Genomic DNA, 22830 nt, shown 5'->3' with positions numbered 1-22830 from the left:
ATCGGTCCTTTGACTTTGGCCATCACAGTTCTGTAGGCTGATCCCCAAGGATCTAGGTCGACATTATCCAGCAGTTCCCTAAAGCATAACTTCTTGCTCTTTTTTATGGCATTTTTAAGTGCCTTTCTTTGTGCGACATAGGTGCTGTGTAGCTCCGCATATCGTGGTGATGAGCGTGCCCTCTGCGCTATACTTCGTGCTTTGTGACATTTTCTACGCTCTTCCGCAATTTCGTCATTACACCAATATACCGGAGTGCGCTGTGCTTTTCCGCGACTTCTGGGCATGGCAGCATCACATGCCATACATAGCAACTTAGTGATTTGAACCGACTGGTCTTCCGCATGCGATTCTCGTACTATGGCGTCCTTCCAGATAATCTCAAATATTTGTGGGTCGAAAAGGTGCTGTTTCCATTTCCTACTTTGTCGATGTCTTGCTGCTACCGTTCGTGGAGTTTCGAGCAGCTCTACGCTAATAGCTTTATGGTCGCTATGTGTGTAGACGTTGCTTATGGACCATTTTGCTCGTCTTGCTATTTCGCTGCTAGCGAAGGTGAGATCTATAATGGATCGTCTGGTACCTGTATCGAAAGTATATATCCCTGGTTCATTTAGGAGTTCTAGCCTCAAAGAAGTAAGGCTTTCGAGGAGAACTCTCCCTCTTTCGTTGGTTCGTCTACTTCCCCACACAGATGACCATGCATTGAAGTCTCCAGACACTAAAAGCGGGTGTTTAACTCTAGCTTCAATGGTGATCCCGTATATCATGTCTTCGAGCTCGGCGATGGTCATGCTCGGAGGGGCATACCAAATGAAGACGTATATACCGTTGATATTTGCCCACGTGAATCCTGCTACCGTTGGCGTCATAATTTCCTGTGGGAGAAATTTCCCTGGTGCCCAAATTGCGGCTTTCCCTGCTGAATCTGAGAGCCAACCCTGCTCCTGGCGATTTTTGTATTGTTCAGAGAGTACCACTATGTCATATCCTCCTTCATAGACTGTTTGGGATAATAGCTCTTGGGCTGGCTCGCAATGGTTTAAATTGAGCTGCAATACTGCCTGCTGAATGTTGTCCCCCACATAGCGCGCATTTCGGTGCGTTTTCGCAACTTGCAGCCTTATGACCTTCCTGGCCGCATTTCCTGCATAGGCTTGACCCATCTACAGTCTCCTTACATTTCTGAGCTATATGCCCGTAGCCCCAGCACCTATAACAGCGTTTCTCTTGCTTGAGCTCTCTAATTCGGCAGGAAACCCATCCTACCCGGATTCTTTGCGTATTAAGAACCGCCTTGGCATCATCCGCTGTAAGTCTTATAAGTGCCGACTTCGTGCCACTGTACCCTGTGCATATGCTTTTTATGGCAGCCACATCTGGAAGTTTGATGTTGCATTGCTGGTGGAGGGCGTTGCAAATCTCCTCGGGCGTAGTAATCTCATCGAGATCTCTGCACTGTAGTGTAACCATTTGGGACTTTGTTATAACTTTAGCCGAGTCCTTTAGTACCGCTTCAATTTCTGCTTGGTACGCGCTTGTTTTCCCATCTTGCGATTTTTTCAGCTCTAGTAACAGCTCTCCTTTCGCCGTTCTTCTAATGGTTTTGACGTCATCACCCAGGGATTTTAATTTGTCGCATCTTCTCACTTTACGCAATATGTCGGCGTACGTCGCATCCCCCGCCTTGGAAATGATGATTGCATCCGGCCTAGCCTTAAGTGCTTATTTCTTGCTCTTCTTTTTAGCTAACTGCCACTCTCCCGTCTTTTGGGCTGTAGTTTCCTCTTTCCGCTCCGTCTTCTCTTGCGTTTCTTGCCGTCGTTTGTGACCACCCATCCCTAGCAAGACGTATTTTAGTGTAGTAGTGGGTTTTACCACGTTGTTCTCCTTGGTCGAGTACGAATTATTCCTCGGTCGCTTTCCTGGGGGTGATGGACTTCTATCCTTGGCACATTCGCTTGCACGCAATTTATGTTCTAAATTTTTTATCTCTAGGGCCGACTCGATGTACAGCACTTTTATTACGGAGGCCAAGCGCTTGATTTCCGCGTGTATATTATTACGCCCTATGAAGGACTGCATCAAGTCCTCAATCGCCTTGCCTAGCTTGGTCATCTTTTTTTCTCCAGGGGGGTTTTGCTGATTTAACGCAGCTGACGCCTGCTTAATTAGCTCACTTAATAATGGTGAGCCCGTCTAAGCCTTGCTGTCAGAGTTCTTTTTGCAAAGCTTCGGTGTAGCACCCGGCGACAACGCTCCTTGCTTGCTTTCGGCCTCCGCTCCTTTGGGTTTCGTTACCACTTGCGACGAATTGTTAAGGCCCCCAGCCGATGAGCCACGCCCTTCTGGAGAGCGAGCTAGCTTCCTTCCTACGAATGGATTGAACGCCATTTCATTCTCCTGTGTTTGGTTTTTTATTTTAGTATTGTTGTTGCTCATCATTTATTTAATTGGGTCCACACTTGAGGCCGCTATCTTGGTCCGAGTGTGCAGTTACCTATATAGATCCCGTGGTTGTCAATGCGAAGGCAGGGAGGCCACGTGAAGGTTGACGCAGTCCCTCATGAAGACTGCGTTCAGAGCCAGATCAGTATTAATCGGGAGGATCTCAACCGAACCTGCACCACCAACTTAATGATGACGGACTTTGAACGTACCCCAAGGCCTGCCAGGGTTTTAACGGGACGGAGACGAACCGGAAAGTCATTTCGACGGTGTATCAAGCCGTGTACTGAGATTTCCAAATGCCACATTCGCCAGCCCTTAACAAACATATCCGAGTCGTTGATTCCAGTATACCTTAATTAAGACCTTACTGGGCTCAGTCTTAATGTGACAATCACTTTAAGTTTACAAATAAATTACCTCTTTACCATCCTGAGTGTGTATCCCACGTCGTATAGTTGCCTCCCTATCTTGGGTAGGTATTCGAAGCAACCCCGTAGGGTAGAAGGGGGAGGCTTCGACATGAGGGAGGCTTCGACTTTTTCAAATTTGGCCGCCGTTATTACAGCCATTGTTCTTATTCCACCAATAAACAGCAACCAAATTGAGTGTGACGCTGTCATGAAAGCTATTCAGTGCTTGTTCAACGGCGATAGTATGCAGACGAGATTTTTTATTTTTGAAAAGTGTTGATGTAAAAATTGCTGGTAAGTATTCGCTTGTAAAGTGTACAATATAGAATATATGACATGAGTTTTCTGCCCATTAATATTGCAATAAAATTAAGATTTATTGCTTTTAAAGACTTTTTCAATAACACTAAGATGTATATTTTGGAGCGAAAAATCTGAAATAATTGCACGGGGGAGGATTCGACAATATGTTTTGGGAGGCTTCGACAAAGTTTTTACTTAGCAAGTAATATTTTACAGGCATCAACATGCCAAATATCTACAAAAAAAGTTCCCTGAAAAGATGATCAACGAAGACAAAATGAAAAAAACCATCGAGGAGATAAAACAAAAAAAAGAAACCCCATCAAGCGCTGCTCGGAAATATAACATGAAGCGGACAACACTAATATCTCGAATTTCAAAAGAGCAAACAAATATGGGAACTGTTAAAGATTATCAGTCCAAGTTTTCTTCCAATCAAGTACTTACAGCTGCCCAGGAAAAAGACTTAACGGTTTACTTCAAGAAATGTTCAAATCTTCATCATGGATTGACGTATGACTTGGCTAGACGAATCGTTTTTGTTTTTGTTATTATGTTCACTGACAAAATAAATTTCTTTTACACTGGTGTAGTCGTGGAAGTTGAAAATTCGACGTGCGTCGCGAAATTCCTCAGACATCAAAATAAAACCCAATATTTCTATGAACCGATTGTAGAAGACAGACACTTGGTTTCAAAGCAGGATATAATAAGTATATTGCCCGCAACTGAACATCCACCAGGAACTTCAAGTGCGCAAAGCAACTTTATTTTTAACTTTGATTTTTCAAATTTCGATGTTCGTTAAAAGTGCAGTTATACTTTATTTTTCGCTTAAATTTTTTATGTTTTTGTTCGAAAAATTTGTTACTGTATTGAAATAAATAACATCAAATATCCTTTTTTGTTTTGCTGGTTAAATTGCTATATTTGATAAATGTCGAAACCTTCCACCCAATGTCGAAGCCACCCAGATGACTGACGAAGCCTCTCCGAAAAAGGGAGGTTTCGTCATATTTTTTGTTTTTGGTTATTTGATTATAACTTAGAAAAAAAAGCATGTGGAATATTAACCACAAATCCGAAGTGTCATAAACATACATGGCATCAGTAATTATGAAAGGAGTTATCTATTTCTCATTCTAGTTTCTCTAAAAAAATCATTTTCTCTTAACCTGTCGAAGCCTCCCCCCTCTACCCTACTAGGCTGTGGATGCTTAATTCAGGGCGGCATCTACGCGCCTGCCACTGGAGGTTCTCAGGGTGCTTTAGGCCTTTTAAGCCAAACCCCCCTCACCAGCCGCTCTTGGTCGAGGGCTGCTTATTTGATATTCGCAGCTTACCTAATTAATAGGCCGTTCACTGTCCGCCAGCAGTGACCCCCTTGGCCTGAGCTAAACCTCTAGGCCAAATTTTAACAGGATCTTGAATAGCTTTGATTTATGACTTGCAAACCTTTAAAATTTTCTTCGTATAAATGTGGGCGGTGACATGCCCATTTTCCAAGATTTTACTAAATTTCTATCTGTCGTCATATAGTCAACCAACATATCAAGTTCCATCCCTTTATCGGTCTTTGGTCATAAGTTATCGAATTTTTCCCAATTTCAACATGGATGTTTCGAAATTTCAATACATATCATTTTTTTAATGGGCATGGTCACCAACCGCTTTCGTTCATTTTCATAATTGGTATACATATATAATGATAACAACAACCTAGATGCGAAGTTTCAATATATCTTGAATGGCTTTTAAATTTTCTTCTTCGGGGCAGTGTCACCAATTTTCCAAAAAACCTATTTTTAGTCATAAACTCAACCAGCATTTTATTATTTCGAAATTTCGATATCGAAATTTATTTAGTGGGCGTGATCGCCAACAGATTGTATTTTATTTTCGTATAGTGGCAGGAACAAATTTAAATACGATATCTTCAAAAGTTTCGAATACTTTCAAATTGTCTTCTTCCGAATTATTATTATGATTATTTATTATTAAGGCGTTTTAAGCCTAAAACTTAGATTATTACAATTTGTAAGTACATTTTAATATTAATAGGATTTCTAAAATTTGGGCTGCCGGAATGCATGCGATTCCGATCAGCACGGGAACTGGCGATCCCAACGGGCGAGTCCTGGAGTCATCTTATTGAGAGGTTGGAAAGAACGTGTTCGCAATCCTGCCCTACTCCAAGACTTATGAATACATAGTTTAATTATTTACGTTGTCGGAATGCAATAGATTCCGATCAACACAAATGACTCGTATCTCAGAGTTGTAAGGCACTTTAATGGGAGGTTGAAAAGAACGTATTTCCAACACTGTCCTGTTCCAAAACTTAACATTACACAGTTTTGTTATTTACGCTCAACACAAAAGCTAGCAGCTCAGCAGATTGAGCCACTTTTATCGGATCGTTGGAAAGGATGGAAACAGGTCCTCCCTGCACCAGCTTTTATATAAACATAATTAATATTTTAAAAGGGAGTAATCCTTAGTTCCATAGGTGGACGCCGTTTCGAAATATCGCCATAAAGGTGGACCAGTGGTGACCCTAGAATTTGTTTGTACAATATGGGTATCAAAAGAAAGGTGTTAATGAGTATTTTAAAAGGGAGTGGGCCTTAGTTCTGTAGGTGGATGCCGTTTCGAAATATCGCCATAAAGGTGGACCAGTGGTGACTCTAGAATGTGTTTGTACGATATGGGTATCAAATTAAAGGTATTAATGAGGGTTTTAAAAGGGAGTGGTGGTTGTTGTATAGGTGGTCGCCTTTTCCAGATATCGCCATAAAGGTGGACCAGGGGTGACTCTAGAATGCGTTTGTACGATATGGGTATCAAATGAAAGGTGTTAATGAGTATTTTAAAAGGGAGTAATCCTTAGTTCCATAGGTGGACGCCGTTTCGAGATATCGCCATAAAGGTGGACCAGGGGTGACCTTAGAATTTGTTTGTACAATATGGGCATCAAACGAAAGGTGTTAATGAGTATTTTAAAAGGGAGTAATCCTTAGTTCCATAGGTGGACGCCGTTTCGAGATATCGCCATAAAGGTGGACCAGGGGTGACCCTAGAATTTGTTTGTACAATATGGGCATCAAACGAAAGGTGTTAATGAGTATTTTAAAAGGGAGTGGGCCTTAGTTCTATAGGTGGACGCCGTTTCGAAATATCGCCATAAGGGTGGACCAGGGGTGACTCTAGAATGTGTTTGTACGGTATGGGTATCAAATGAAAGGTGTTAATGAGTATTTTAAAAGGGAGTGGTGTGAAGGCGTTTTCCAGATATCGGCCAAAATGTGGACCAGGGTGACACTTTAATGGGAGGTTGAAAAGAACGTATTTCCAACACTGTCCTGTTCCAAAACTTAACATTACACAGTTTTGTTATTTACGCTCAACACAAAAGCTAGCAGCTCAGCAGATTGAGCCACTTTTATCGGATCGTTGGAAAGGATGGAAACACGTCCTCCCTGCACCAGCTTTTATATAAACATAATTAATATTTTAAAAGGGAGTACTCCTTAGTTCCATAGGTGGACGCCGTTTCGAAATATCGCCATAAAGGTGGACCAGTGGTGACCCTAGAATTTGTTTGTACAATATGGGTATCAAAAGAAAGGTGTTAATGAGTATTTTAAAAGGGAGTGGGCCTTAGTTCTGTAGGTGGATGCCGTTTCGAAATATCGCCATAAAGGTGGACCAGTGGTGACTCTAGAATGTGTTTGTACGATATGGGTATCAAATTAAAGGTATTAATGAGGGGTTTAAAAGGGAGTTGTTGTTGTTGTATAGGTGGTCGTATTTTCGAGATATCGCCATAAAGGTGGACCAGGGGTGACCCTAGAATTTGTTTGTATAATATGGGTATCAAAAGAAATGTGTTAATGAGTATTTTAAAAGGGAGTAATCCTTAGTTCCATAGGTGGACGCCGTTTCGAGATATCGCCATAAAGGTGGAACAGGGGTGGCCTAGAATTTGTTTGTACAATATGAGTATCAAAATAAAGGAGTTAATGAGTATTTTAAAAGGGAGTAATCCTTAGTTCCATGTGTGGACGCCGTTTCGGGATATCGCCATTAAGGTGGGCCAAGGGTGACTCTAGAATTCGTTTGTGCAATATGGGTATCAAACGAAAGGAGTTAATGAGTATTTTAAAAGGGAGTGGGCCTTAGTTCTATAGGAGGACGCCTTTTCGAGGTATCGCAATAAAGGTGGACCAGGGGTGACTCTAGACTTTGTTTGTACGATATGGGTATCAAATGAAAGGTGCTAATGAGTATTTTTAAAAGGGAGTGGGCCTTCGTTCTATAGGTGTTCGCCTTTTCGGGATATCGCCATAAAGGTGGACCAGGGGTGACTTTAGAATATGTTTGTACGATATGGGTATCAAATGAAAGGTGTTAATGAGTATTTTAAAAGGGAGTGGTGTGAAGGCGGTTTCCAGATATCGACCAAAATGTGGACCAGGGTGACCCAGAACATCATCTGTTGGATACCGCTAATTTATTTATATATGTAATACCTGCCAAGATTTTAAGGGTTTTTTATTTCGCCCTGCAGAACTTTTTCATTTTCTTCTACTTAATATGGTAGGTCTCACAACCATTTTATAAAGTTTTTTCTAAAGTTATATTTCGCGTCAATAAAACAATCCAATTACCTTACCATGTTTCATCCCTTTTTTCGTATTTGGTATAGAATTATGGAATTTTTTTCATTTTTCGTAATTTTCGATATCGAAAAAGTGGGCGTGGTCATAGTCGGATTTCGTTCATTTTTCATACCAAGATAAAGTGAGTTGAGGTAAGTACTTGAACCAAGTTCATTAAAGTAATGTCGATTTTTGCTCAAGTTATCGTGTTAACGGCCATGCGGAAGGACAGACGGACGATTGTGTATAAAAACTGGGCGTGGCATCAACCGATTTCGCCCATTTTCACAGAAAACAGTTATCGTCATAAAATCTATGCCCCTACCAAATTACAAAAGGATTGGTTAATTTTTGTTTGACTTATGGCGTTAAAAGTATCCTAGACAAATTAAACGAAAAAGGGCGGAGCCACGCCCATTTTGAAATTTTCTTTTATTTTTGTATTTTGTTGCACCATATCATTACTGGAGTTGAATGTTGACATAATTTACTTATATACTGTAAAGATATAAATTTTTTTGTTAAAATGTTACTTTAAAAAAAATTTTTTTTAAAAGTGGGCGTGGTCCTTCTCCTATTTTGCTAATTTTTATTAAGCGTACATATAGTAATAGGAGTAATGTTCCTGCCAAATTTCATTATGCTATCTTCAACGACTGCCAAATTACAGCTTGCAAAAGTTTTAAATTACCTTCTTTTAAAAGTGGGCGGTGCCACGCCCATTGTCCAAAATTTTACTAATTTTCTATTCTGCGTCATAAGTTCAACTCATCTACCAGGGTTCGTCGCTTTAGCTGTCTTTTGTAGTGAATTATCGCACTTTTTCAGTTTTTCGAAATTTTCGATATCGAAAAAGTGGGCATGGTTATAGTCCGATATCGTTCATTTTAAATAGCGATCTGAGATGAGTGCTCAGGAACCTACATACCAAATTTCATCACGATACCTCAAAATTTACTCAAGTTATCGTGTTAACGGACGGACATGGCTCAATCAAATTTTTTTCGATCCTGATTATTTTGATATATGGAAGTCTATATCTATCTCGATTCCTTTATATATGTACAACCAACCGTTATCCAATCAAACTTAATATACTCTGCGAGCTCTGCTCGACTGAGTATAAAAAGAAGCACAAAACAAAAATATCTACATTCTGACATACATACATACATATTTCTTTTGTAGGGCAGGAAAGCAAACCGTGAAAAGAGCTTGTTTATGCATTTGTAAAACTACAACTCTCACCACCAAATACCCACGCATTTGTTCATTCTTCATTCTTCAAACTAAGCAAGAGTGGTGAAACCAATGCAATGAAAGCTAAGTAAGCTCCTCTTGGTGTGTTGAGAACCAAGCGAATGCTAACGAGGCCAACAACAGTGCTGCCAGGTGATGCAAAAAAAAGAAGCTAGATTGGCAAAAAAAAGGTTAGAAAAGGCTAAATTTAGAAAATAAAGAAGCTAAAAAAAGGCCAGAAATTTTTTGGTTAATTCATAAAATTTTTTTATATTTTAGTTTACACATTTGTATATAAAAACTTATAAACATAACTTAAGCATAACTTCCTGTTTCAAAACATATCAGGCACATTTTCTTTGACTAGCACATGGAATTACTTTAAATGATTGCAGATGTGTATATACATAAAAAAAATATTACAAACTAATTATTTTTAATATATGTTTTTTGCTGGCTCAAGGTCCAAATTAAAACACAAACGTTTCGTCTTTTTTGTCAATATATTTCGGTTACACTTCGGTAACCATCCTCAGGACACTATTAACAATATAAAAACATCACAATATAAAACAATGTACAATATAAAAATTTTTTTGTAAACAAAAAATCACATACATGATAAATATCCGATCCGTCTAATGTGTCTACTGTTGTCGCTTGCTCTCTAACAAATGCCTGTACAAATGTGCGCTGTGGTCTACGTCCGTTTTATAATTCATTCGTATGTTTGTAGGTACAATGATTATGTGAAGCATTTCCAATGTAAAACGTGTCCCGTAGTGTTGTTCTTGATCAAGTATAGTTGCTCTGTCAAATTTAGGAGAATGCCCGGTGCTTTTACAGTGGGGCATAAGCGCTGTTTTATGAAAGTTTGTGTTTATTATTTATATAAAATATTCCCCATCTGAAGAATCAGAAGAGCTTATGTCGGGGTATAAAGTTTCGCTATTTACCATAGATATGAGATCATAGGTAATTTCAAAGTCATTACAACATTTAGATAAGCGTTTTAACGAGCATCTAATATTAAGCAGCGCATTAAGCATTTTAATTTTTAGTTTGTTCCTTAATATAGTTTTCAGAATTTTCATGCCACTAAAAACTCTTTCAAACTCCGCGTTACTGATTGGTAATACTAAAACACTAAATATGAATTCGACAAGTTCTAAAAAAGGAGGTTCGTTTAATGCATTTTTATGTTCTCGGACTTCCGACCAAAATTCCATGGCGGAGTGTACATTTCTCCATTGTATAGTTATAAGTTTTCGCCACTGCAGCTCTATTAATGCTATTTGACTTGAAGAATAACTATACTTCTCTTTCTCAAAGTAAGAAAATACATCTGGCATTGAAATTTTCAACGAATTTTCAGCAGAAAAAGAATTAATCTTTTGTAGAGAACTCATATTATTAGGTATTAGGTGTACACAGGAACTATTGAAATTATTTTATTTCAGAAATTTTTAAAAATAAATTCGGAGTAAAAAAGGCTAGAAAAAAGTCACGAAGCTAAACACAAAATTTCAAGGCTAAAGGCAAAAAAAAAACCTAAATCTAGCCTCGAAAAGGCTAACCTGGCAACACTGGCCAACAAAACTATTGCATACGCTCTGAGTATACAATAGTGATGGCATTTCAAATTGAAATCTACCTAATTGGATACATAAAAACTTCTTAGCGTACCTAATAAGCTCGTTCTTACTTAATTGGCGTTTAACCGTTCAAACGGTTATGGCCGTCCAACAAGGCATGCCGTTCGCTTCTTCGCTGGGTTACTGTCGCGAATTGGTCACACCAAGGCAGTTTAAATCGTTTTCCACCTGTTTCTTCCAGTGAAGTGGAGGTCAGCTCTCTTCCTCTGCTTCCATAGGCGGGTTCTGATAAAAAAAAAAAACATAGCCTAGCCAGCGTAGTCCCTGCGTTTCAATTCACTAAACTATGTTGATGTGCTTAAAGCTCGTACAGCTCATCATTAAATTTTCTTCGATAATCGCCGTTGCCAACACGTAGAGGTTTGTAAATGTTTCGAAGAACTTTTCTTTCGAACACTCCCAGAGCCGATTCATTTGATGTTGTCAGTATTCATGCTTCTACATCATTTAACAGGATGGGTGCGATAAGTGACTTGTAGATCATGATTTCTGTTTGCCGATAGAGGACTTTACTTTTCAATTGCTTACCTTGTCCAAAGTAACATTTATTGGCAAGAGTGATTCTTCGCCGTTAATGCTGGTTCCTAAATAAATAAAGTGACGTGACTGCAAACGCGCAGTTACACTGACTCTTTGATCAATGAAAAGCAGGTTCTTCGTTTTGTCCTCATTCACCATCAAACCCATACTTTCCGCTTCTTCTTTCGGACACCTTTGTACCACAAATATGTATCTTTTCATTATATAAAAGCTGAAAATTGTTTTTGTTTTTATCGGCCTATTGATAAATGATTCAAGGTTCGATTTGAGCTCTAGGCCAGAACAATAATTTTTTCTAATGATAATTATTGTTATTTTTTAATTTTTTTTTTGGAATAGTAAGTAGAAAAAACAAAATACAATTTTTAAAATTTAGAAAAATTAAAAACTAACAATAATTATTATTAGAAAAAAATTATTGTTCTGGCCTTGAGCTCGAATCGAACCTTGAATCAAAAGCTGAAAATGTTTCCGGAAACCAAAACTTCAAGTTCTTCTTTTCAAGAATTTGCATTCGAGTTTCATTATAAAATTGCTTGAATGTTCTTTCAAGCTTAGACGGATTAAAAGTGTTGGGATGGACAAGGCCACTGCGAAAAATGTTTGGCAATCAGGCTAGTGACTTCTTACATCGTTACGAAGAAAAAAAAATGAAAGTAAGGTTTGTTTTGTTACAAATTTTTTGTACAAAATCTGCTAAAGGAACTATGACTAAGCAACATACTTACTTCTTTTGGAAGCATGTGCTGACGAAATTTCAGCTTTTATAAAATTACGAAGGTCTGGCAGTTGAGGTCTCCTGCTTTGTAAAGGGAATATATAGCTAAACCAGCGAAATCAATTTCATAGTCAGATTATGTCAAAAAGGTGATTTTTATTATCGAAAAAAAAAATATTTAAGTATCCAAATAGTGGCTTAGAGCCCTTTTACACTAGTCAGTTATTTAACCTTCAACCAAAACTGGTACGTTGGACGTCAAGAAATCGACTCATGTGAAAAGGCCTTTAGGACGAAATCGCTTCAGCCACAACTTTTGGTGCCAAGTTTTCAAAGTAGTGAGAACAATTCAATTCTTATATTGGACTTTAAATAGAAAAACATTTATTTGGGAAGCACACAACCATAGTCTACTTAATCGAAAAAGTACTGGAAAAAAATTTAGCAAATGAATGCAGTATTTGTGTTAAATCAGTTTTCAAACCCAAATTTTCTTGTGCTTCTTCTAAATAAACTACTGCGGTTCTTTTCTAAGTCTTGCATAAATAAGAAAAAAACGCCCATTAATAAAGCAGTAAACATTTGAACTTGTGTCACATTAGAGCTCAACTAATGAACTATCATACTTCTCAAATCTCAGTAGACGCTCAACTTGAGCATCAAAACCTTTTTTGTATAGCGAAGCTGTTTCTCAATTTGAGAAACGACAATTCGACTTGTACTCAAACGTTATTCCGATATACATATGTACATATATTCTTCTTGATTCTCTTATTGGACTCAAAGGTTAGATTTCAGTACGGAAAATATATGTTATTTATTATGTCATGAATATATTGAAAATATACCCCCCTTGTAGCTTTAACTGTAAAGATTTATTAAATCTCATAGTTGACCCTACACTGTCACCATTGTTTTATTTGTCATTTAAATTTTTCACTTCGAAGAAATTACAAAGTAGGCACATCACAGTTAACATTTTTTTGAGGTTTTTCAGTCACAAAAAAATGTACAGTTTTGGATTAAAGCCATACATTTCCACATTTTTTTAAGGAAAAATATACTTACATATCTGAGTATTCCATTTTGATAAATTTTTGTACAATATAAAGGTCAAGGCGATAACCGCTCATTATGCAACCTTCACCGCAGTCATTCCACCGAGGGAGGAATGGGGAAGAGGAATTATCTGGGGCATGGGACCGGTTAACTTGTTCACAGATGAGTTGACGTTGGACGGAATGGTTGGAGGGGGGGGGGGGGGGGGGGGCGGGAGGGGGTCTTTTGTCAAGAGCTAAAGGTAAGCCGCAAGTTTAGTTGGTTGACCACTGCAGTGTATTCCAAGCGGAAGTTGCTGCGATTAAGGGTGCGGTGGATGAAATGCTATCCAGTGCTACTACGGTTAGGGAAATTAACATCTACCCTGATAGCCAAGTGACTATAAAGGCCTTCAGCTCAACTACAGTGCGATCGAGGGTGGTCTGGGAGTACCTGACCTCACTTGCGATTGCATCGAATGGTTGAGATCGGTATCATTTGGAACTTTATTGTTGCTACCCAACGATTCTCTAAGTAGTTATATCTATGTCACCGTTATTTTAGTTTATTATATGTGGTATCACAACGTACCCTCATGTTGTCCAAGTGAGCTTACCCTATCAGGGAAGCTATCACTCAACCTAACCTAACCTAAGGTCAAGGCGAACCTATACAAGATGATGGCAAAGGGAGTTTAACCCAATTCGACGTGCAAAAGGATGAGAAGTCAAAAGAAAATAAGCATTGATTTCGACAACTGGCACCTTGCTGAACCAAGGCGTTGCTTGGAAACACCACCTGGTAATGAATTCGCCTTGACTCATGTTTGGCAATAAAAGTATTTACTTGAAACTATTCAAAAAATATCTGTCATATATTATTTCAAAAATTGCACCCAAATTAAAGAAATGCAAGGAGCGCTAACCTCCGAAGAGATTTTAGGCGGATCTAATCTTCCAATTCGCGTCGTGCTCCTTTTAGTTTTTCCTATAGATTGGCGTGAAGTGACCTACATGTTTTACGCCGACTCTGAACGTCATCTGCCAGCAGATGAGTTTTTACTTGGAAGTTTTTAATGGCAGAAATACACAAGAAATGTTTGCCAAATCACTGCAGAGGGGCGGCACCGTGTATAATTTCTTTTTAAAGGAAAAACCCGTTTCTAAATTTTTAATGCTGCTTTACTTGGGGCTTGACCTCAGGATCTTCGGTGTGGAAAGCGGAGCACGCCACACCATGGCGGTCGCCAAAGTGGCTCCTATTTCAAAATATTTTTCTATCGAAAAAAAACATGACATTGAAATTGTGTAATGATTGCACAATTTATTGAATCTTCTACGTTTCGAAACTTAATTTTGTATGATAAAACTTGCAACTTTTGAAGTTAAATTTTTGCATAGGCCTACATCTCTAATAAATCTCTAAGTGGGGATATTTTATTAGTTTTGTTTTTTTGAAATGTAGTCCCATGATTTACCTTGTTTTTTTTTTTTTTTTTGTTACGATTTTGGAAATACGCGTTTCTCAAAATATATCAAGGATTGGACAGTAATGGAAAAACGACGTTAGGGATCAACTTGAACTATACATTTCGCGTTTGGAGAATAGTTGGTAAATGATGTTGTACGTGATATTACATTTTCAGTGGCCTCAATTGCGTACTTCCAAATTAGTCATTGGAAATCCATTGCAAGAAAAAGCACTGACGTAATTCTTTAAACAATAGTATAAAAAAGTTAGAAATATGAAAAATACACAGCATTTTCTAGTAGAATTGGCAGTGTGACTTTAAAAACTAGTGAAAACTGCCACTTATACATAACTCTGGGTCAGCACTAAGTTTATAATACGTCATTTAAACAGCGGGTTCTTGCCGGGTTTCTTTTAGTAAGAAAATGTCAAAAGCGTGTGTGGGTGGTATGTGTGGATTGCCGCTTCAGGGCGAATGGGATGAGAAGCGATTTGCATGAAGCAATGCGCCGCAATTGTTGCTGTTTAAATGTAATATTAACTTGAGAACTACAAATTTTTCTAAGGTTGGAGAAATGTGTGTACGATATTTGTTGGGACTAATTTGCGACTTAAAAAATTAAGCTCAACTTTCAACTAATTTACGGATGAAAAGTAAAAGTCAGATTTAAGATTTTATTTCTGGTATGATAAATAAGAGCATTTTTTTAGTTTCAACTATTATTACGCGCCTTAAAATATGAGTAGTCAAATCAACTGTAATTTGTAACTCAAAAATAAAAGAGAAAAAACACTCAAGAGAAATGCGATTGTCAAGACGTACCCTCCTCTCAAGAGAACTCGAACGCTTTCTGCTACCCAGAAATTCCATGTATGTGTTTTGTTTTTGCAAAAAGATAGAGTTATGTCGAAATCGTACTGCGCCGGAAGTTGAAGTGTCAAATCATATTAAAAAACTAGCAGTAATTTCGGTGGTCATCTGTTCCTCGTTCCGCCACGTTTTTAGCAAACGGGGCTTCTGACGCCCCGACAATGTAAGAACACAGTCAGTTAAATACCAGAAATAACAGTGACTGTATTTATGAGTTTTTTTTTTTTAAATAGAATTTTCGATCCTATATGAACATATGCGCTTTTCTCTTGCTTAGGAAATTCTCCTCGACTTTTTCACATAAGTTCATTTTCACTTCGAATATGTTAATTTTACCAAAGTTTCTTCTGATGCATTGCTGAATCTGCCAGCAAATTCCAACCTTCGCTTACGCTAGAATTCAATCACCAAAAATATCTAAAACAATATCAAGTGAGCTTCATAGAAAACGGGGAGATAAAGGATGTGTCTAAAAATTGTATCATATATATTATTTCTAATTGCTGTTTTTATGTACTGGTCCCTCTTTCGTTCTTATTTGGAATCCAAATCTATAAATAAAGTTTTAGTTGTAGAAATGGAGATTCGGGCTATTAGCGAGCTTTGGGCAATTTTGGTCGTAGTGCTTTTATTTAGCTATATTTTATTAAAATAACTTGTTCAAAATAAACGATTGTGAGCACAGAAAGAAATATATTTGTACTATGGCACTATTGTGAATATGTGCGCTGCATTACCGGCAGTTGCTATATGATAGCGCAAGCTGTATTGTACGCTAGAAGGCAGCGCGAGCTATAAGTTTTAATTGATTGACGGCAGTTGCTTTTATACGCTAGATGGCAGCGCAACCTGTAAGTTAATAGAACAGCCGATTTCTGTTGATAGTAGATAAGAGACTTTTAGATTGGTTGCGCAAGAAGCGCACGGGTACGGCTCGTTAAACTATTATTTTACACACAGGAAATATATACGCAATTTTTCTTGAGCTTATTCTTAAGATGTTGATACCGCGCTTTAAAAAATAAAAGTCACACTTTTATTTGAGTACCTATTCAACTGAAAACATGAAGTTGAAATCAGGTACAATTTTGGATACTTTTCCATCACTTGTGTATGCGCTCTGAGTAAACAATAATTTATGATTAACACGAAGGAAGGGTGGGGTAGGGGGTTGTGGCGCAAAGCTTTTACTACAATATATACTTACTGGTATACATATGTACGTTTGTGTGAATAAAATGGAAAAGCACAATGAAATATGTTGAAATTCTTGATCACATAACATTCGTGTATGCGCGATCGTTGAAGAATGGTAGGAAAGAGATACGACATACAATCAAGTCGCACATTTCTGATACTATTCGTATATGAAAATTGCAAGTAAGTGAAAGGGACGGTGTGGGCTTGCAATACAATATACCAAAAAAAAAAGCAACAACAATATGAAATGCATATGTATATTTTATTATAAACTTGTATAAGTTTTTTGTTGTTGTATGTCTATCGGCGACCACATTTTAGTAAAACTACTCGTACTCGGTGTTGAAAATGTGTGCTCCTCAGTACGTGAAATGGTAGTTAGTAAAGCACATCTGAAAGATTCACTCTGCAAACGCGGATTAAAAATTTTAAGTTGAAAATTTGTTTTTGGTTTTTTTTTGTATGCTGTGCTGCTTTTTATTTCGTAATAGCATATTGCAGCAATAACAACAATAAAATTAACTAACTAAAAAAACGATAAAACACGTACGAGAGAACATTGCGCAAATGAAGTAAACAAACTTAACATAAAATAAAAAAAAAATAACACAAGCTACGCTAAGAATTTTACAAAACCAGGAGAAAACGCATACTCAAACACAAATAACAAAAAAATGAATTTTGTTGAAATTTAAGAAAGTCCATACGCAGTGAATTTGAGATACGATCGCTCATAGCATATTGAAGCGTTTTCACATATATCATATACATATATTCATGCAAACTTATGTACATGTGTATGTGTATGCAGTGTTCCCATTGAAAACTTATGGAACTGTGTTAAGTGTGCGCTAAATTTTCATACGAATCTGTAGCGCTATGAATATGTATGTACCTATATTAATTAAAAAAACAAACATAAATATATAATACCTGTACATACATATATAATTTCATTCATATTTACATATGTGTGCATAAATAAGCGAGTAAGCAATTAAAAAAAATTATTATTTTTTGGAAAAGTTTTAATATTTTACCACCACTGTGTTCGGAATAAATAAAGTACCATTTCAATAGCCACTTCATGCGACAGGTAAATTTGTTTATTTTAAATAAAATAAACCGAATTTGATTTTTTTTACTAATTTACTACTAAGTTAATGCATGCTTCAATACACACATCCGTATACAAATAAATATACGCGCAAGCAGCACATTCATACATATATACAGCTATGGGCATGTAAATGGCACGTTTTAAAAGTATACTTTGACATGCTATAGTAATGTTAATTAAAAGCATGTACGAACGGGACTGTCTTCGGCTGTGCCGAAGACTTCATACCTTTCATGAATGGGGTTGAACAATAGTCTTATCCCGTTCGTAATCTCCAAATAATCGGATGTATAAGATAAGGAATATATAGTGAACAGATGTACATACCTAAACGATTTTTAAGATAAATATAAAATAAAAAATGGCAAAAAACCCCCTTATCTGAACGATCGGTTGTATGGGATATATATTATATAAAGCTCCGATCGAAATGATTTTTGCAGGAAATCTTCTATGATATATTAGGATATATATCCCCAAGTTTCACGTTTTTATTTTAGAAACTAAGGGAGAAATGGCCAAAAATCTTTCTATCTGAACGATCGGTTGTATGGGATAGGTATATACTATATACATATAGCTCCGATCAAAGTGATTTTTTCAGGAAATCTTCTATGATATGTATATTAGAATAAACATCACCAAGTTTAACGTTTTTATGTTGGAAATTAAGGGAGAAATGGCTAAAAACCTTTCTATCTGAACGATCAGTTGTATGGGATATATATTATATATACCTCCGATCGAAATGATTTTTTCATGAAATCTTCTATGATATATTAGAATAAATATCACCAAGTTTAACGTTTTTATATTGGAAATGAAGGGAGAAAATGCCAAAAATCTTTCTATCTGAACGATCGGTTGTATGGCATATATACTATATATAGCTCCGATCAAAGTGATTTTTTCAGAAAATCTTCTATGATATATTAAAATATATATCACCTAGTTTCACGTTTATACTTTCTAAATTAAGGGAGAAATGGCCAAAAATCTTTCTATCTGAACGATCGATTGTATGGGATATAACTATATATAGCTTCGATCAAAGTGATTTTTTCAGGATATCTTCTATGATACAATAGAATATATATCACCGAGTTTCACTTTTATACTTTCTAAATTGCGACAGGAATGACCAAAATCGTCTTATCTGAACGATCGGTTGTATGGGAGATATTTGTTATAGTGGTCCGATCCTACCGGATCTGACAAATGTCTAATATAATACAAAAATACATCCTTGTGCCGAATTTCATTGAGATATCTCAAATTTTAGGGACTAGTTTGCTTTCAAACAGACAGACGGATAGACGAACGGACGGACGGTCAGACGGACATGGCTATATCAACTCAGTTCGTCGCCCTGATCAATTCGGTATACTTAATGGTGAGTCTATCTTCTATATTTCTCAACGTTACAAACATCGGACCAAAGTTAGTATACCATTTCATGTTCATGAAAGGTATAAAAATAATAACTAGCATTTGCTTTAATATAAAGAAGAGCCGAACCCGTGCGCAACTTGCGCAACCAATATAAAAGTCTCTTATCAAATATCAACAGGAATCAGCTGTTCTATCAATGAATTAAAACGTACAGCTTGCGCTGCCATCTAGTGTATTAGAGCAACTGCCGGTTATGCAGTGCAAATATTCACAATAGTGCCATAATACAAATAGATTTCTAACAAATTATTTTAATAAAAATATAGCTAAACAAAAGCACTACGACCCGTACATAAAAACAGCAATTAGAGATAATATATATGATTGTTTCTCACTTTCAGTGATAAAAAGGCACAAGAATTTCGATACAAACTTGTCCATATCGATACTTTTTACATTCCATACTCCTCCCCCTGCGGGTCAGGGGCTTAGAATAACCCGCGGCATGTATACCTGTCGCAAAAGGCGACTAAAATACCAAATTGATTCAAGGGGTTGTGTAGCGTAACCCTTCCAAAGTGTTGCTAGCGCAAAATATAGCATCTCCAACCCAATTTTCAACCTCACCTACCCGAGGCGAATCCTTATCGCAACAACAATCGATACTATTACCTTACACTCGATACTTTTTGTCATCGACTATTTCGACGTACACAAGGAAAGAGCAAACCGACCAAATACACTGCTCTCTATGTTTGCTCCTCGAATCGAAAGAAATTTTAGGCTGAAGAATTTGCAGTTAGTTTATTCAAAAGTAGCTGGCAACTGTACAATCAAAGCTGCAATTGATCATTCCTCTGCTAGATATAGTCCGGATTTACATAGAACTCTTGTCGGGTTGTTTCTCTTTGACACCTCGACAGCTCCATAAAGCTGCAGACATTGGTGCTTTATCGGTAACCGTATCGGTAACCTTATAACAGCTGATTCGACCAACCTTATGGGAATCAATGCAATCGATTATTGGTGCCGCTGAGGTCGTAACCGTATCGTAGCCAACCAATTGGGTTTTGGTTTCCGTCGTAACGATAAACAGCTGATTACGTAAGGGATACGACTACAGCGATACGACATACGGCACCAATGACTCCCGCTTAAGTTGAGAATAATTTAACTTTTTACCCCGCTTTACATCCCACAAACTTTATGTAGCAAGCTGAATAATGAATGAACTTATTTGTCAAACGAAGCAACAAAGCATTTTACGTAAATACGGCATTACGCAGAAAGCTTTTCCCAGTAAAATAAGGTCTAGCTACACAAAGTTTGTGGAACATGAAACGAAGCTACAGGTTGAGAGCTCTTCTGACAAGCTTGAGGCTTTGTGCATTATTGGTCCGTGTTGTCAATTCATTATAGATACTTTGAGTTTCGAGTCCTTTTGACTCTACTTGATATAGTATTATATTAAATTTAGTTTTAACACCAAAAAAGAAAATCTATTTAAAATACTATTTTTCTCGTGTTTGTTTTACATACCATCAAACTGTTAAAATTGTGTGCTGTAACCTTTGTTTTTTATTACTGCTTCTCACCTCCGACTCCTACATTCTACGAGCTTTGGGCACTTGATGTAAGGTATGGCGTACCATGATTCCTGAACGGCTGACCAAAGATCACACGAATTTTCATACTTTTTCTTTGCCAATTCTATCTTGACTTCATTCCATATGTCTTCGATTGGATGAGATTTTTATCCGTACTTAACCAGCTCTTACCTGCATAAAGTACCATTTAATGGGCACATTTTCGAAGACATAAGATTCCATGTGAGTACAAATGTCAAAGTACTGACACTTGTCCATTTCATCATCAATTCCAACGAGTGGACCGATTTCGAACCGAGAATATGCCATTAACACCATGATATTTTCGCCGCCGTGTTTGACTGTTTCTGCTTGAACCTCGTATTGATTCTTGACATTTCGAACGATGCACAAATACGCTCCCGTGTGGTTCTACCCTGTTGATATTCGCTTCGTCGTCACACCACAGCACGTTCTTCCAAAAATCTAGAAAAAAAAACTTTTTTATGAAAATGCGTCCAAACACACAAACTTGCCTTGTTTAACTGCTTCTAACAAACTTATTAGAGGATATTTCTGCGCCCAATGACTGACTAGTATGAGTAATTTTTAACTATCCTTATAATGACAGCCTCCGTTAACGCATCGGTATTTCGTGGCCTTGGCTTCCGATTTTTGCCTTTCGTCATTGTTTGGAAGTTATCATGCTGCATTTTTCATATGACCCTTCTTTCCACAATTTTTGTGTGTTTACCTGACCACATTTTGTGCTTAACCTTTTAAACGGCTATGGCCGTCCAACAAGGGACACCAGTCGCTTCTTCGCTCAGATTACTGGCGCCAATTGGTAACACCAAGGAATTAAAATGGGTTTCCACCTAACCCTTTCAGTGGAAAGGGGGCCGCATAAAATAATTACGCTATATTCGCTTTAAACCATGCTAGAAAAAGGAAATATTTTCCATCTGCAACAAAATGAAAAATGCGAGAACCACAACAAAATATGCAATTTTTTTGGACATAGCTCCTGACAGAAGTAAAGTTTTCAATATCAGCCTTCGAGGGACTGTTACTAGGTTCAAAACGCGTCTTTTGATACATTTTCCGACATATTTGGACATGTTTTAACTGCCGACCCCGGTTTTTAAGTAATAATAGTCCACTTTATTCTTAATAAAAAATTCTATATAATTTTACACGGAAAATAAATCGCTGTGTTGGCATGGTTTAAAGAAATAAAAGCAGTTGTTGTTATTTTATAATTTTTTTTTTTAATTTTGCATTAAAATTTTAGGGGCGATTCAGGAAAAGTCTGTAAATAACAGGCACCCTATTATGTGTACACGTGACTTGAGTGCGGTCAACTCTCATAAAACGACCCATATCGTTTCAGTGAGATTTGATCGTGATCCAGAGCTGGATAGCGCATTGGAATACCCAAATTGACCTCATATAATATTTTGTGTCATTTATGTGTCCACAGCTGTATTTACCATACATACAATACAGTAATACCAACATTATGCAAAACTACATTAAAGAACACAAAGGGAAATTTCAAGAAATAATTACAATGCACAGTTAACTCGCATAAAAACACTTTATAGCACTCATACATATAAATTCATATATATACATACATATTTACGTTTTTATGATCATGTTAAAGACGCCTAGAAATTACGCTCTACAATAATGGCCATTAATCTATTAGAAAGGCTTGTTTAGTGACCTTCAAGCCAAGCATATTTCCAACAAATTTACACACTTTTAATGTTGCACGACGATATACATACATATCCAAATCCATAGATATTAAACATAACTATGTATGTATGCATGTACATATGTACATATGTATATTTGCTTTTAGCTACGGATAGCTGCTGTTGTAGCCAGAGCCCAAAGCCATCGTAAGCATACAACAATAGATATGTAAATACATACATACATACATATAAAATATTTGTACTTTTGTATTACAAACATGCTATTAGTTAACTATGCATAAGAAATTGTGGAAAGAAAAATTAAAAAAAAAATCCATAAAAACTCGTTTAAACAAATTTTCGAAACAATAACACTGTTGACAAAATTTATAAAAAGGTAGTACTGTTTTCACAAAGCTCTGGTATAACTAAAAAAATGAAAAAAACTATAAATATACTAAAAATTA

At 37.1% G+C, this 22830-nt stretch overlaps 1 protein-coding gene across 2 annotated transcripts in view; it reads left to right on the top strand.

The window, feature by feature from the left end:
- Positions 1–16672: 16672 nt before the first annotated feature.
- Positions 16673–22830, top strand: part of ken (ken and barbie) — a 49785-nt gene continuing 43627 nt past the window's right edge. Inside the window, exons 1-2 of one of the 2 annotated variants that reach the window (XM_067772336.1) lie at positions 16929–17128; positions 17543–17652. In XM_067772336.1, the coding sequence (XP_067628437.1) occupies positions 17644–17652 (9 nt within the window). In that variant the 5' untranslated portion in view covers positions 16929–17128; positions 17543–17643. Of the gene's footprint in view, positions 16737–16928; positions 17129–17542; positions 17653–22830 lie in introns of those variants that run through there. The other variant, XM_067772338.1, reaches the window with a different exon arrangement.

The sequence above is a fragment of the Eurosta solidaginis genome, chromosome 3 (genome assembly GCF_040869045.1).
Source record: "Eurosta solidaginis isolate ZX-2024a chromosome 3, ASM4086904v1, whole genome shotgun sequence".
NCBI classification, from domain to species: domain Eukaryota; kingdom Metazoa; phylum Arthropoda; class Insecta; order Diptera; family Tephritidae; genus Eurosta; species Eurosta solidaginis.
The sequence above is the reverse complement of the archived record's forward strand: the minus strand, read 5'-3'. Positions and strand labels throughout refer to the sequence as shown.